Here is a 16406-nt window from a genome sequence, read left to right as displayed (position 1 = left end):
AATTGGGATTAAGTGACTTGCCCGAGGTCACACAGCTAGTATATGTCAAGTGTATGAGGCTGAATTTAAACTCAGGTCCTCCTGACTCCAGGGTGGTGATCTGTTCACTGCTAAATTCACCTAAATGCTCCCCTCTGCTTTACTTCTACTTGCTACCTTGCCTACCCCCCTCCAAGGATCCCTCCCCTATCCTTCCATTCCCATAAATCTAAACACCTCTTTATAACTTATTCCCTCACCCTCCCCTCAGGCAACTTTCTAAAACCCTACGTTGCAGAGAAGATAGTAACACGCATTGGTCAAGTTGCCTCCTTTCTTCATCAGGAGTTCCCTATTCCGATGAATAGATGTGTACAGTATAGTTAAAGCAAATCCAGCATCTAGGCTTCAGCTCAGAACGATGAAGGAGGAGCTTCTGCTCCTAGGAAGGTTAGGTCGCACCCTTGGGCCTCACGCTGGCTTGTGTTTCTGTTCCACAGCCATCTACATCGTCCATCACATCGGATGAGAAAGTGGATTATGTACAAGTGGACAAGGAAAAGACCCAGGCCTTGCAGAACACCATGCAGGAATGGACAGATGTCCGGCAGTCCTCAGAACCCAGCAAGGGGGGCAAGCTGTGAAGGTCAAGGCAGGCCCTGGACCTGGGGAAGGGGGTCTCCCTGTAACCGATTTCTTCCTGCCTCCCCTTCTCCACCTCCCTCCTCCTTGGGGTCCCTGGCCTGCTCCTTGGGCCCAGCCTTTTAGACTCTCAGTCTGCTGAGGCCTCCTTGGGAGAGGAAGTGCTTGATGGGATTTTCCCATCCAGGGGCTGGGCAGGGCTCTCCCTCTGGCCTTTGGGCACCAGCTCAGGATCACACCTTTGAGCAATACTGAAAATGCCCAGAACCAACTCACTCCTGCCTTTCTCCCTTCCAAGCTTTTGCTGAAAAGTCTGTGCAGCTGCCTCTCGCTCCCTAGCCTTGGGTATCCTTGTCTGAGCCGGGGTTGGCTGTCCTCCTTGGGATCCAGAACTCAGCCCCAACTCACTCTGTGTCAGCCTCTGGCTCCCTCACTTCCAGACTCTCCCCTCTCAGCCTTGCCACAATGTGTTTAAGAGGCTCTACCAGCCTGTCCCCATAGGCTTCAGCAGGGGCTACATTTAGAGAAGTGGGGAGTTTTGGTTAGTGGTGGCTTTCTTGCCTGCTCTGTTGGGGTAATCCCCAGTAGCAGGGAAATCCCCTTCCCCAGACCCAGGGCCTTGTCAAGGAGGCAGGTCCTGAGGCAAGGTGAGGAAATCCCAGCACCAAGGATCAGAGAGTCAGCTGACATTTATAATGCCCCACTCTTCAGAGGAACTGCTTCCAACATCCCAGGATGGGGAGAAACAGAATAAACCAAGGAGGACAGAAGACCAAAACCAGGCTATCAAGCAAGCCCCTGAGGGCTGTGAATATTGAAACTCCGGACACTGAAACTGGACTTGTGGGATCTGATGAGCGTATCAAGACCCCTGCTGGGATGGAACATCCCCTGCTCACATAGGCACCTTGGAGCTAGAGCTAAAGGTGTTCCTTTAGACTTTGGATGGGACACTGGGGGATAGAGGAGACACACTATAGGAAAGAGGACTTTTTCCAAGCCAGGAAAGAGAAAAAAACCACAGTGCTTGGAGGTACATAGTATTAGAAGGGAATTAGGCTCCCACAGGAGTGTGCATCTGTGGGAGAGGGGACGTAGTGAAGGGGCCGAGGCTGGTGAAACGTGTGAAGGGTGGGGAGTGGAAGGGGAGGTTTTGGGAAGGTTAATGAAGAATTGGGGGTGATCCTTTATGGGAGTGGATTAATATGGCTACAATGCAGGATTGAAGAGGGTAATGTCACATGTCCAGGTAAAATGCACCTGTTTGCGTTTGTTAATGTTATTGACATTATGTGTGTGGGAGAAATTCATTGGGGAAAGGGGGTCATGGAAGAAATGCAGTGGGGCAGAGAGATGAGACTGAGCACATGGGAGAAGTGCATCAGGGGACATAGGCAGGGAATGTCACGTGGAGAAGAAGACTGATGTTGGGTACGTAAGGGAGATGTGTTTGTAGGGTAGTTCTGTACAGGGGCCCTGCTAGGCTCTGAGGAGTGGGATGGAGTCTGTTCCAGGGTCAGCCTGGGCATTTTCCCTGTGTCCCTACTGGACGACAACAAAAATCCTCAAAGCCAAGGCCAGACTGTGGGGGGTGGGCAGGGGGAGCAGTCTTTTGGAAGGGACAGGTATATGTCAAAGACTGGAAAACCTTAGGGACCAAGTCTGTGTTGTACACATGTATGACGTGCCCCAGAGATTGGGTCCAGGTGGGGTGGGGGTGGTGATCAGGTGAGTGGGGCCTGCCTGGGTTGCAGCTGTGACAGAACAGTGTTCCATCTTAGACTTAGGCTTAGGAAGCAGGAGTTAGCCCTGTGTTCTCTGGGAGGCAGAGAAGGCCTGTGTGGGTTGCTTCCCCATGGTAAGACAAGCAATTTCCTAGGATTTGCCTTGTGATGGTGGTGATGACTAACTCCTCATAAACTCAATTATTTGTAATTTTCCTAGGACTTGTAGCTGGAAGGGACCTTTGAGACCAGATTCTAGGCCAGTCTCCTGATTTTATAGGTGGGGAGAACAAGGCCTGGAGAAGTGAAATAATTGTCTCAAGTTACTAGTAGTAGCAGTACTAGAAGCAGTAGTAGTAGTAGTACTGAGACTCAAACCTAGTGTTATGTTTTTCTCACTAGCCCATGCATAGGAATAGCCCAAATACCCCTAGGAGGTCCTCCAACAGAAAGTGTTGTCTGTTCAACCACACACACCTCCTCTCTCAACCCCCTCAGCCCTGTTGACCAGAAGACTAAGAAATAGGGAAGGGCTAAATCTAGTCAAGGAAAAGGGTTGAAAAGTAGAGGAGCAAGACAGCAAACACTTCCAGGATACCCAGCACCCAAGGGTATTAGCTAATCTGTGACATACCTAGATCAAGTACACATTATCCTTCTGTGCCTCAGTTTCCCCATCACAGAAATGGGGTAATAGAAACCTACCTCATTGGACTAGGGTTGAAGCTGAGTTGACTCTGGATGGCCAAGTTATGTCCTGTTACCCCTAGGTTACTCTTTTCCCTCAATGAGGGGTCACTTGTAGTGTCAACAGGGGAGCCCATGCTTGGGAAGGGCTTGGGAAGGGCAGGGAAGGCCACCTTCCTGGTTCATAACTCATAAAACTTGTCAGAAACGGAAGAGGCCGAGAGATCAGCATCTTGGAGAAGAAAGCAGAATTCTGCCTCACAACACTGAAAAACACCGGCCAGGCCAATTCTTTTCTCTCCCCAAATCATTTTAGTATAAAAATGGGGGGGGGGGGAATGACTAAGATGACTAGCTGTTAATGTGCTCTCAATCTCAACCATTTATTTCCTGGTGGCTGCTTGGCTGTGATTGTAATAAAGCATTGCATTCTCCTAAACCTGCCTGGTCCCACTTGAGAGGACCCTAGATGGGAAAGCCCAGGAAAACAAGGGGGTTAGACTCAGTGGCCTAAGGCCCTTCTAGCTCAAATATTCTGAGTCTGAGATTCCCAAACATAACGTTCTGTGTTAAAGGCATGAATGTTTCTGGCGCTGAGGAAAGGGGAGCAAGCCTGGGGCCAGAGACCAGTCGTTTCACCATGTGGATGCAGCATAGCATTCATACCCTCCTGGGAGCGCCTGTTCTGACTCTAAGACACACCAGTGAAGAGGAGCGAGCCCTAAGGCCCTCCATCTACCTACCATTAGCAAACACTTTTTTCACCTTTAAGTGTAGTGGAAAACATCTGAGGCCAGTATTTAGGATAGTTGGGCCCTAGCTGGGTTGGTAGCCTAAAAAAAAAAAAAAAACCTAAAAAAAACGCAGCACCCCGCTCCAAGCCTTCATTTGCCAAACCAAGCCTTCTTTTCTGATTTCGGTTACACTCCCACACCTGCTAGATTTGAAGTTATGTGGCTACTGTTTCCCCTCCTAATTCCACCCTCAACCCAACAAATACACAGAATGAGGGCTAGCATTTAATCCATGGGTCTTGCTTAACAGGGTTACAGGCAGATATTGTACATGTTGGTGACATCACCTATAGCCTGGTGTATGCTATCCAGCTCAATGGAGATTGAAAGGAGATTGTCCAGAGGTTTGGATGTAGAAGAGGCCATTTTTTCTTGTAAAATAGTAACTAAAGGGAACCATCTTCCTTGAACCTATCCTCCTGGGAGGTCTTGTTTGTAATGGGTGATAGAGGTGTGTAGGAGAGTGCAATATATGGGTAGAGAACCATGGTCCTGAGCTTTGGCCACACCAGTTACAGACCTTGGGACCAAGACAGAGTAATGAAAAATGGACAAGGGGTGGGAGCCAAGGAGCCAGCCTGTGCTCAGCCCCTTCCCACTCAGGGTTGGGGTGAGTGGAGATAGAGAATGACAATGAGCCCTCAAACCTCAGCCAGCAGAAAGCCCCCTCCCCCTACATGGACTGAATGATCTCTAAGCATCTGTTTGGCTCTCCTAATATTCTTGGATTCAGCAATGAGCAGGAAGAACCCATGAGATCTAGAAAGACCATGAGGCCAGACTTGTGATTTGGGGGGTGGGGTGGGGGATGGCTGCAGTAGAGGAACCTGCTAGACTATCCCCTTGAGGGCTGTCCCATGAGGGGATACCCAGGGCTGTGTTCTTGTATCTATGTTGGTGTTGGTGTCTGTGTCTTGAAATTTAGAACCATTTCCTGGGATACAAGGGGGAAGAGAGGGTGGTCTTTGTGGAAAACCTTCCCCCGATTCCCACCCCCCCCTTCAAAAGGAGGAGAAATGGATTGTAGTGCACTGTGTACCTGAAATGTTAACTATAGAAAACGGACACATTTCCTCGAATCTCTGTTGGTGGCCAGTGGCCTAAATTATTAATTTATTCTTTTCCTTTAAAAGAAGATGAAGAAGAAGCCTTTGTAACATGTATTTATCCTGTAAGTAGGTCTTGAGGTTGGGGTGGGAGGGGGCGGAGGGTGGGGAATGGGTTTAACGTAGCTAATGTTTCTGCCGTTTGATGAAATATGGTACAGGCCCAGTGAAAGTGAATCCCCTTGTTAACTGCCACAGACAGCAGGGTGAAAATAAAGGCAAAGAGAAATCTGATCCACTGAGTCTGTCTGTGTCTGATGCAAATGGTAGATGGAGGTGGAGGGCCCAGCCACGGTCACAGAATCACACAACTCCCATGTCCAGGATGCTTGAAGATTCACACAAAGACTCTGGGTGGTAGGCAATGCAAGTGTCATCCCCATGGTTCAAAGGAAGAGACCCCAAGAGTCAAGGTGATTTGCCAGAAGACGTGAGCCCAGTCCAGTAATGTTTCCTAGTACGTAGCTCATAGGATCATGGACAGAACTGGAAAGGGACTTAAGAGGTCATCTGGTCAGCCCCCTCATTTTACAGATGAGGAAACTGAGGCTTATTGAAGTAACCTGACTGATCACCAGTAAGTCAGTGGCAGAGCTCAGATTAACATTCCACTGCAGACTGATGTCCGTCCAGGCTCCGTGCCTGTCCAAAAGGTAACTGGAAAGCATCTTTTGGTGTCATGGTGCTGAACTCTTCTCCCCTACTTGAGCCCCCATTGTCTCCCCTCCCCCTTCTCACTTCTCTCTAAGACTCACTTTCAGTCTGCTCTGGTCATGCCAACTGTATGTAATCAATCTTATGTAATCATCTCGCCTCTCTGGGTCCCTGTTAAATATGGACCCGTTTCTATAATGATTTATGGTTTACAAAGCCCTTCCTTCCAAAAACGAGCTGAAGTCAGGAATTCAAATGGTATTCCCATTTTACAGATGAGAAAAACTAAGACTTCAGTGAGGTTATATAATGAATGTCCCACTCTCCCCACGTGTCAGAGCCACCTGACTCATCGCTGAACCTTCTTCTCTTCTCTTCCCCTATTAGGAACAGTTAGGAGACAATGCTGTGTTCGAAGACTAGAGGGAGAGAGAAGAGCTCCCCCTTGGAAACCTTCCCAAGTTTAAACCCCTAGTATTTCCTCAGCTCCAAGGGATGAGGAAGAAGATGAAGGAGAATATTGATTATCCTGAGACTCAAGACTGTTTACAAAGCCTGATAGTGCCAGACCCCAGCCTGGGAGTGATCCCACTATTCCTTGACTGATAGATTGAGGGGAAGGGGAACTTGAGAAGCAGATAAACTTTGCCTCATAGCAAAGGTTTTCTGTAAAAGTGAGAAGAGTTTTGAGTCTTACGGTGAGGACACTGGTGACTAGCCTGGGGTTCCTGTCCTATCTCTGATATTAGTTATATGATCATTTCTTCTGAGTCCTGTTTCATCTTCTGTCAAATGAGGATCACACTGGTCCTCACTCAGGACCTACTGTCTCTCTCTGAGGACTGCTGTGGAGAGTGTGACAGAAATGTACACATAATTGGTCAACCTGCAGTTTCACCACTAAGAATGTGACTTCCCCTTGCTCTCTGTCAGGAGAGCAGAGAAGAATTGCTCCCCCTACCCAAAGCCCAGGAGCACCCTTTATCCTAAAACTTTACCCAATGGAGGCTATACCCAGTCTCTTAGGGAAAGTGACTTACCCAAGTCACACCATCAGTGACAAGAATCAGATTTAGGACTCAGTTCAGGAATTCCTGGTCCAGAGTCTGGCCCAAATGCCAGCTCCAGCTGGTCAGGCTGTGGGGTCCTCCTCCCAGACCACTTAGGCAAGAGAAATAAGATTATAGGAAGGAAAGAAGTCACAGACCCATAGGATCTCAAAACTGGGTTCAAATCTTACTCTACTATCTACTTTGGTGAAAGTGTGATCTTGGACAAGTTGCTTCTGCCTCCAAGCCTGTTCCCTTCTCAGTAAAAAGAGGGCCTTGGGCTAGCTCAGCTAAAAGCCCCCTCCAGCTTTACTTCTGTGAACTTCAGAGACCACTTACTTCACTATCAGAACAAGAATCTAACCTACAACCCTGAACACTGTCACCCAGACTGTGCTTCTGGGGATGCCCCAGCTGAGACTGTCCCTAAAGCACTTAGACCCCAGGCTCCTTTTCTCACCCTCATACTAAGCCTGTGTACATGTCATGCCTCCCATCCCACCCATGCTCAATCTTATATGGAATAGAAGCTGCTTGGGGCAGGATTTTTTTTTTTTTACATTTTGAATCCTAGCCTTGAGCACAGGCTCTGCCCCATATCAGACCTTTTGATCAATGTCTGTTGAATGAGGCACTCACTACCCTACTACCTACAGCCCGTTTCACTTTGGGGCGGCTTCCCTTAATAGTGAAGGGAATCTGCCTGCTGAGCAGGGTTGGAAACAACTTCCACATTGCAATGAAACCCTGAATGATTCTTACATGTCACTGTCTTCGGGGAAGCAAAGCCAAAAATTGGGTTGTTGGAAACCCAAGACTGGGAACTGAAGGGGAGAGATAATGGGCTGCCGTCTTAGGGAAAAGGAGTTCCCAAAGCTGTCTTGCCCCTTCCAGGAGAGGGTAGCACCCCTCTGCCAAGGCCTGCCTCCAGGTCCCCAGGCTCTTCCTCCCCCTCCCCTTGCTGTTACTCCAGCTCTGGACTCTCCCTACTCACTTCTCACCCAAACAAACAACAAAATCAGTTTGCTAGGCCTCCGACCTTCCCCTGAAGCCCCACTATTAGTTTTGTTGTTTTCCCAGGGTTTTGGGTAGTTTAAGGCTGGGTCCTCCCTAAAGCATCCAACCTCACCAGTGATCTGTACAGAAGATATGACCTGCTCATCACTTTCTGAGCTAAGTCTTCTTAAGCACCACTTCTTCTGGTGGTGCCCCTCCCAACCTTGGGGGGCTGGGAGGGGAAACAGGGACCTAAGGACAGGGTCATTCCACTGGTGCCAGGCTTCTTCTGAGCACCATTATCCATACTGCATCTAAGAACGACTGAGCTCAAGCAATACACCAGCCTCAGACCCCTCAGCAGCAAGAGTGCCATCGCTCCCACGTGAACCCCTTTATTGCTATGCTGATGGCTGATGATGGGGGCTCCGTCATTCTGCACTCCAACTTTTCCCACCATAACCCTTTGAGGTTGGGAGATGAGGACAATGAAGATCACAAGGGATGTGACTTATAAGGTCTCATATGGAACAAGTAACAGAACTCTCCCCTCATGTCCTGTATGCATATTAAGCTGATAATATAAAATGCTCTCCCAAGGGGGATCTTAACATGGGCAACTCTAATGAGTCTAATCAGGGACCATAACAAGCTGGTATAGGGGACTCTCAGATCAACCTTTTCTGAACCTTAGTTTTGTCATCCATAAAATGGGGATAAAAATACACCACTAATATGACTAGGAGGCTATTAAACTGAGGCCGCATAGTTTAGTGAAAATGCTGGGTCAGAGGATCTGGGTGTGAATCTTAGTTCTACCTGTGAGTACCTTCTTAAAGTCCCTCTCCTTTGGTGTTTCCTCATTTGTAAAACAAGATTGGACCAGGATCCTTTCAGCTTTAAGCTCTTATGATCTAATGGATGTGAAAACATTACAGAAATGTAGCCATCATATGCCGAACAGAACCATTTGCTGGGTCACCACTGCTCTCTCCTAGCTGCACAATGTGTATATTTCAAGCAAGGCCAAGGGACCAGGTCTAGGCTGAGTCCCTCCCGTCCTAGAGAAGAGGGAAGCAGGACCATAGAGGTAAGTGGGCAAAGTCACTCCCCATCATACTGTGCATGCAGTTGGCAAAAGCTGGCAAAGAATCCTGGCTTTGCTAACTGTGACCTTCTCTTCTTGGACCCCAGTTTCCACATTTGCAAAACAAGAGGGTTCGATTAGATGAGTTCTCATTCAGCTCCAAATATGGTTGTTCCATCCCATGACCACGAGGCCTCTGGAATGAATGAGTCAAATTAAGTGCTCTGCTGAGCATACTAAAATAGAAAGACAACTATTAAGGTGTCATGGACCCCTCTGGGCAGTCTGGAGACGCCCTTCTCAGAATCATGCTTTTAAAATAGTTGAAGGAAATGCTAAATTCAGCAGTGAATGCAAAGAAAGATGTGGGGGTTTTTTTTGTTTGTTTTTCTCCATCCAAGTTCACGGACACCCTGAGATCTATATCCATGGAGCCCTTGGTGGGGGTGGGGTGAGGGAGGAGAGGTCTGTGGATCCCAGGTTAAAGATACCTGCACTGGGGGAAAAAGGAAGGCTACATCGACACCCACACTACACTCCCTTGTTCATTATTCTCCATTCTATGATCTCCCCAATTCTGAGAGTTCAGAATGTGTTATCGGGGAATGATGGTGTTATTTGCAAGTGACAGGGAAGATGAAGGGGAGGAAAAGGAAAAGGGGTAAAAAGGCAAATGCTGCGTGGTGGCAGACCATTAGAACCGTGAAGGTCAGTGATGCCTCTTCTCCCCAAACATGATCGTGTACTTTTATAATAGAATGTGCCTGTTACGTAAACCAGGCCCAGGGAAAGAAAGCATTTGTCTTTGACTGGTCGCCAGGTGACTACAGGACCCTGGAATAGCTGTTATTACACAGCAGGCATTTCAGTGGAATCAATGAGGAAAGAACTTTACATGGCATTTGAATGGACTTTCACGTGTACTCTCTTGAGAGTCAGGTCCTGATGACTCAGTTCCTAGAGCAAACTGACCAGAAGCCCACACTCCCATGGGCCCTAGGCTGGGCCTGTACCATTAACCTCAGCCTCTGCCGCCTCTGAAAAGGGTCAGAACCTCCTCCTTAGATAACCTTCCCCTGGAAGGTGCAGTCAGAGAATCTCAGGGCTTGAAGGGACCTCAGAGGTCATCTAGTTCAACTTGTACCTGAATAGAAGTCCCCTCTACAATGTCCCCAATAAGTGGTCATCTGCCTTTTGTTTGAGTGTCTCCCTCCATGAGGAGCTCACTCCCCATGGAGAAGTAGCCTGCTCCATGATTGGACAGCTCCAATTATTAGGAAGGGAGCTGAAATCTGCTTCTCCTTCACTTCCTCCCATTGCCCCTAATCCTGCTAGGAAGCTAGGTGAGGAAGAACAAATGTGCTTCCTGTAATTGAAGATAGGACCCTGTCCAACCTAAGTCCTCAGTTGGTATGTTGAAACCTCTGAGCCCACCCTGTCTTGTCCTGCTTAAGGAATAAGGGGCCTGAGGTGGCCTTGCAAGGGAAAGGGGATTACAAAGCAGGCTGGGGACTAGGAAGAGTGCATGGGATTGGGGTCAAGACCCCTAGAAGACAAGTCTGTGGAAGGAGTTGCCACTGCCACCAGCTGCAGGGTCGCAGCCCCCTGGGGAGCCTTCATCATCCTCATCCTTGTCTTCATCAAAGTCCCTCCCCCAAGGGGGAGACTTGGGGAGCGTGGAGATGTAGGCTGATCTGCTCCTGGCTTCCTTTTCCTGCTCCTAGAGACAGAGAGAGGGGTTTCAGGTAAAGGGGGCAAGAAAGGAAAAACGGAAACTCAGGATCAGGACTGGATGTCAAGGATGACCCCACAAAAGTAGGAAGTCAGACAGGATTGTCACAGTCAGAGCCAAAACTAGAAGCTTTGGTTTTGGGGCAAATAGCTAAAAACATGTCCTCGGACAGGCAATCCAGATGGTGCCTTCAAATGACTGTTGTAATTTATTTTAAAATAACAAAGGAATAATTAAGATAAATTCAGTCAGAGAGAAGGGAGAATTAGTAACTAGTGATATCTCTGCTGCTAGAGTGCATGTGTTTGATTCTTCATCCTTTAAATTTTGGTGCCTCAGGGCAAAGCCCTGATCACCCTACCTTAGTTATGGCTCTGTACCGAATCAGAGAAAATTATTAGCATACGATGAGGCCATAAAGATAATCTAGTGGGGCTGCTAGATGGCGTAGTGAATAGAGCACTGGCCCTGGAGTCAGGACCCGAGTTCAAATCCAGCCTCAGACACTTGACACACTTACTAGCTATGTGATTTTGGGCAAGTCACTTAACCCCAACTGCTCTCCAAAAAGATAAATAAAAAGAATCTGGTATAGGGGGTGGGGGTATTTGTTCTATGAAGTTTGAATTCAAAGGGCTGCACTTGAGGACCTAGAGGGCCATGTGTGGCCTTGAGGCTGCAGGTTCCCCATCCCTGATTTCTAGTTCAACCCTTTCATTTGAACCTGATGACCAATGAGGGGAAGTGATTATTCATGGTTGCATAGCTAATTAATCACAAGGCCAGGAATCGACTTCAAGGAAAATAATTGTCTAATGGTGGGATTTCAGGTAGTAGGGGAATGGGAGGCAGACTGTAGTTACAGAAAGAGCATGTTTCATTTTTTGAGGTGGTCTTTACTATACAAATGCCCCTGATTCCCCCAGAATAGCTCCTAAATTATAGCAGAAAAAAAAAACCAAGAAGTCAAAATGCTAATTCCATGTCTGCCCCAACTGACTTCTCGAGTATGGACTGGAGCTGGTGACTATACAGTAACAGGAATGAATGTTTAACAAACGCACCAGAGCTTGCATGTCCAAGAGGTGCTGGATGGGAGACTTGATGGAGGAAACAAGCATCAGATGATGTGAGGGGTTGGCCAGAGGCCTGGAAGCACCAGATACTCTCACGTTCACTTTCAAATTCCACCTCCCTGGAACTTTCTTTGTTTCCAGGGTGGTGAGACAGGAAGAGTCCTGGACTTAGAAGACCTTCATGTTCCATAACTGCCACTTATGACATAGTGGAGCCTGGAGTCAGGAAGACTCCAGTTCAAATCTGGCTCCAGACACTAGCTGAGTGCCTCTGGGCAAGTCACTTAAATTTCTGTCTGCCTCAGTCTCCTTAACTGTAAACTGGGAATAATGAGAGCACCTACCTCACAGGTGACAAGGATCATGAGATAATATTTGTAAAATCCTTGATGGGGGTAGGGAACCTGTGGCCTCAAGGCCACATGTGGCCCTCTAGGTCCTCAAGTGCGGCCCTCTGACTGAATCCAGACTTCACAGAACAAATCCCCTTAATAAAAGTATTTGTTCTGTAAAATTCGGTTAAAAGGCCACACCCAAGGACCTAGAAGGCCTCATGTGGCCTCGAGGCTACAGGCTCCCCACCCCTAGCTTAGCACAGTATTTGGCACATCATAGGGAATTAATAAATGCTTATTTCCTTCCTATTTGTGTCTTTGTCCTAATCTGCATCTAACTCCTATAAGGCCTGTTTCTGGGTCTCAGTTTCCATGCCTAGAATGTGGAAATACTAATACTTGCACTCCCTAGATCACAGGAATATTTGTTATTGTTGTTCGGTCATGTCCAACTCTTGATGACCCCTTTTGGGACTTTCATGGCAGAGATACTGGAGCAGTTTCCCATTTCCTTCTCCAGCTCATTTTACAGATGAGAAAACTGAGGCAAACATGGTTAAGTGACTTTCCCAAGGTCACATGGCTACTAAGTATCTGAGGCTGGATTTGAACTCAGGTCTATCCTGACTCCAAGTCTAGCATTCTATCCACTGTGCCACCTAGCTGCCCCTCACAGGAATACAATAAATCTCAAAAAAGCTATAGAAAAGGGGAGCTGTGGGCAAAGAACTCTGATCCTTACACTAACATACAGGAATTCAGAGAACGTCAGAGCTGCAAGGAGCTTAGGGATCACAGTCGATTAGAGATGGCAGAATCCTCAGAGGCCATCGAGTTCAACCTGTACTGATCTGTTTGAATACCTCCAGTGATGGGGAGCTCACTCCTCTGAGACAGCCTGCTCCATCACTGGACATCTCCAGGTTAGAGGTCGTTCTTTTAAGCTCAGATCTGCCCCTTTTAAGAGAGGACCCAACACTCTAGGGCTAAGAGAGGATCATTCCCTACTTAAGACCACAAAGCCTGAGAAGCAGCCAGGCTGGTATAATCTCTCAGTCCTGACCCCTGCCCTTCCTGCCTATAGGACTTGGGGACACCACAGAGCAGGCACTTTTAATAACATCTCCAGACACAGGATCCGAGCCCCATTATCTTCATCTTTGTCTTCCAGGTGCCACCTCCTTCATGAAGTCCTTCTTGACCCCTTCCCTCTCCCCATGTAGTCCCTCTCTTTCTCTTGGCTTCTCCATCCCCTCCCCTTCTCTCTCCACTTCCCCCCAGACCAGATGTATTAGATTTAAAGTTTCTTGGACGAAGATCTGCCTTGTTTCATTTTGAATCAAGATGTAATGAGGCAGATGTTTCCACATGACCTCTTGCCTGGCCCAGAAAGCTATTTCTAAAGAAGTTTCTTGCTATGGTCCTGATATATTGTAACCAAGGCTGTCCGCTTGTGGACTCCAAAAAGGCTGGCATGGTGGGGTGGAAAGAGTCCTGGACTTGGAAAATTTGTTCAAAGAAAAGATCTGGGTTCAAGTCCTCTCCATCCTTAATGACCCTAAGTTACTTTGCCTTAGTTTCACAGGCCTTAGTTTCCCCTGCAGTAAAATGAGGGAATGGACTAGAACAGGGATCTTTTGTGTCATAGACTACCCCCACCCCCCATGGTAGTCTGGTGAAGCCTATAGACCCCTTATCAAAATAATATCTGTAAAGATAGAAAATAAAATACATGGAGTTACAAAAGAAATCAATTATATTGAAATATGGTTATCAAAATATTTTTTTAAATGGGCTCATGGACCCCAGGTTAAGAATCTCTAAAGTTCCTCCCAGCTCTAAACTTATGACCCTAGGTCACACTTATTTGAACATCTAGGTTCTAATCACAATGACTCTTGACTGTCTAAATGAAAAAACTATCAACTCTGGTCTTCAAGGGTTTCTATAATCTAGCTCCAAGCTACCTTTCAACACCCTATGTTCCCCTGAAATTATTTCTAATTGAAATTAGAGAATCCTCCATTCCCATGCGGCTTTCTCCTTTCTCTTGGCCTTTTCTTACACTACCCCCAACCCATCCCCTTGCCTAGAGCAGTGAATTTCTCCTAGACTTCATCTTCAACTGGTGAAGACTCTCCCTTCCTTTTGAGGCCCATTTCATGTAGAAAGTCTGACCTATTGGGCAGGTGTAGGCCCGCCTGGATACAGACAGGCAGACTCATTGAGTGGTTCTCAGTCTCCCTGAAAAGAGAATGGGGGAGATAGCTGATTTCAGCCACCTGTCTGCATATGTACCCATTGGGAAGGAGCTGTGTCAGGAGACATGTTCTCTGTGTTGGTCTACTTAATAGGACACAGAAAAGAGTTGTTCCAGAGGACCACTGAAGAGGTAGAATGGTGAAATACAAAGGTCCCTGACTCCCAGAAGACACCTGGTCTTTGTCTCAGCCATGCCATTGACCTGCTATATGACAAGGATACTCACATGACATTTCTTCTCTCTGGGACTCACTTTCCTCATATAAACCATGAGAGAAATGAATGGGAAGGTCTCTGTGGTCCTGCCTGGCTTTAATATTCCATGCTCTACATTCTTAAGGTCCCTTCCAACTCTAGCATTTCACATGCCAACATTCTGTGTTCTAAGGCCCCTTCCAGCTCTGACCCACCTCTGACATGCTATGTTCTGATGTTCTAAGATCTACCATTCTACAATCCGTTCTGGTACTAACATTTTGTGTTCTATGTTCTAACCTTCGGTTCTAAAGTCCCTTCTGGCCTGAACATTGTGTGACTCTCTGAATAGCCCCCTCCCCTAAGGGCATGAAATTTGAGACTGATTTTTTTTAATGGATTTAAATACAGTGTTTAGGGGAACACAGCTGTTTGCATAAAGCAAGGCACAGCTGTATCTGTGAGGTGGTCCTGGCAAGCTTCACTTCTGATACAAGATGCATGAGGTCAAGATAGAAAGGGAGTAGGAATGTCTGTAACTTCCCTTGAGGGATATAAACATAAGAATAGCAATAATAGTTAAAAATTACTCCCACAATGTGGATGGTTTACAGAGGGCTCATAACCACCCTTCAAAGGATGCAGTGTAAATAATGATAGTCCCATTTTACAGATAAGGGCATTGGAGACTCAAGAGAGTTAGAAGGAAGGCCCACCTAAGTGTTTGGGGCCTGCTCTGCTTACCTGCAGGTAAAGAATGTTGTCTTTAGATATGGCTTCAATCAAGTCTTTGTGGAGGGCTGGTTCACTGTGGGGTCTGGGTGACCTGGGTTCTGCTCTAAGCCCTTCTCTGGCTCGCTGCCTGTAGAATAGCACATAAGCTGTGTCCTTGGGAAAGAAGGAGGTGACATTACTGACTGACTCGAAGGAGGAGAAGGAGACCCGAGTGTCATTGAACAAATACCACTGGCTCTCCAGTCCTGGGGGCTTTTCAACAGACGAGAGTCCTGTGGACCCTGGAGGGTTGACTGTGACTGTTGCTCCCTCTCGGGCATAGCAGTAGTAATGGCCGCTTTCTGAAGAGATGCCAGAATGTACCACAACGCTGCAGAGGTCATAGGCTGCAGAGGCCTGGCTCTGGTCCTGCTGGGGGCAGCTGCCCGCCATGGGAAGCCGAAGGAACAGGGGAATGGAGACGTTGTCTAGAATCTTCTTCCTACGCATGGTCCGTAGGTCGAAGGAGAAGCGCAGAAGGGTGAGGATGAGGTAGCGGGGTCCCTGGCTCAACTCAACCACCTTCTCTGCGTCCTGCAAAGAGGCACAATGCTCACAGTGATAGCGGTTCTCAGCTGTCAGCGTCTCTGGCGATAGGAAGTAATTGAGAAGATCTGGGACTGACCGAGAGCCCTCAGGGCCACACATCTGCTCCCCAGAGGCAACCCCCTGGCTCCCTCCAGTCCTCGAACCTAGGCAACCTTCCTCTTCTTTCTTTTTCTCCTCCTTTTCTTTCTCCTCTTCCTCCTTTTTCTCTTCTTTCTTTTCATCCACCTTTCTTTCCTTCTTTTTTTCTGCCTTTTCCATCACTTCCTTCTCTTTCTCCTTTTTCTCTATTTCCTTTCCTTCCTTCTTTTTCTCCACCTCCTTTTCCTCCACCTTCTCTTCTTCCTTCTTTTGCTCTACTTCCTTCTTTTTCTTCGCCTCCTTTTTCTCCATCTCTTTTCCTTCCTCCTTTTTCTCCACCTCTTTCTCACCTTTCTTTTTCTCTAACTCCTTTTCCTTTTTCTCCATCTCCTTTTTCTCTACCTTTTCTTCCTCCTTTTTCTCAACTTCTTGCTTTTTCCCTGCCTCCCTCTCTTTTTCCTTCTTCTTTTTTTCCAACTTTTCTTCCTCCTTCTTTTGCTCCACTTCTTTCTTTTTATCTCTCTCTTCATTTTCTTTCTTCTTTTTCTCCCCCTTCTCTTCCTTCTTTTGCTCTACTTCCTTCTTTTTCTTCATCTCTTTCCCTTCCTCCTTTTTCTCTATCTCCTTTCCTTCTTCCTTCTTTTTCTTTACCTCTTTCTCTTCTTTATTCTTCATCTTTTTCTCCAT

General features: G+C 47.2%; 2 protein-coding genes across 2 annotated transcripts in view; one reads left to right on the top strand and one right to left on the bottom strand.

The window, feature by feature from the left end:
* Nucleotides 1-5166, top strand: part of GAB2 (GRB2 associated binding protein 2) — a 260187-nt gene extending 255021 nt beyond the window's left edge. The window contains exon 10 of the mRNA XM_069070942.1: nt 480-5166. Within this exon, the coding sequence (XP_068927043.1) occupies nt 480-623 (144 nt within the window). The 3' untranslated portion in view covers nt 624-5166. The remainder of the gene's footprint in view (nt 1-479) is intronic.
* A 3356-nt stretch (nt 5167-8522) lies between these two features.
* The window catches only part of USP35 (ubiquitin specific peptidase 35), a 54521-nt gene continuing 46637 nt past the window's right edge, over nt 8523-16406 (bottom strand). Inside the window, 3 exon segments of the mRNA XM_069070775.1 lie at nt 8523-10438; nt 15063-16400; nt 16402-16406. The exon segment at nt 16402-16406 is cut by the window's right edge and continues 965 nt beyond it. Coding sequence (XP_068926876.1) covers nt 10265-10438; nt 15063-16400; nt 16402-16406 — 1517 coding nt within the window. The 3' untranslated portion in view covers nt 8523-10264.

The sequence above is a fragment of the Petaurus breviceps genome, unplaced genomic scaffold (genome assembly GCF_028583685.1).
Source record: "Petaurus breviceps papuanus isolate PSGF00001 unplaced genomic scaffold, PetGlider_PUasm1.0 90823, whole genome shotgun sequence".
NCBI lineage: Eukaryota > Metazoa > Chordata > Mammalia > Diprotodontia > Petauridae > Petaurus > Petaurus breviceps.
This window is presented reverse-complemented; position numbering and strand designations above follow the sequence as displayed.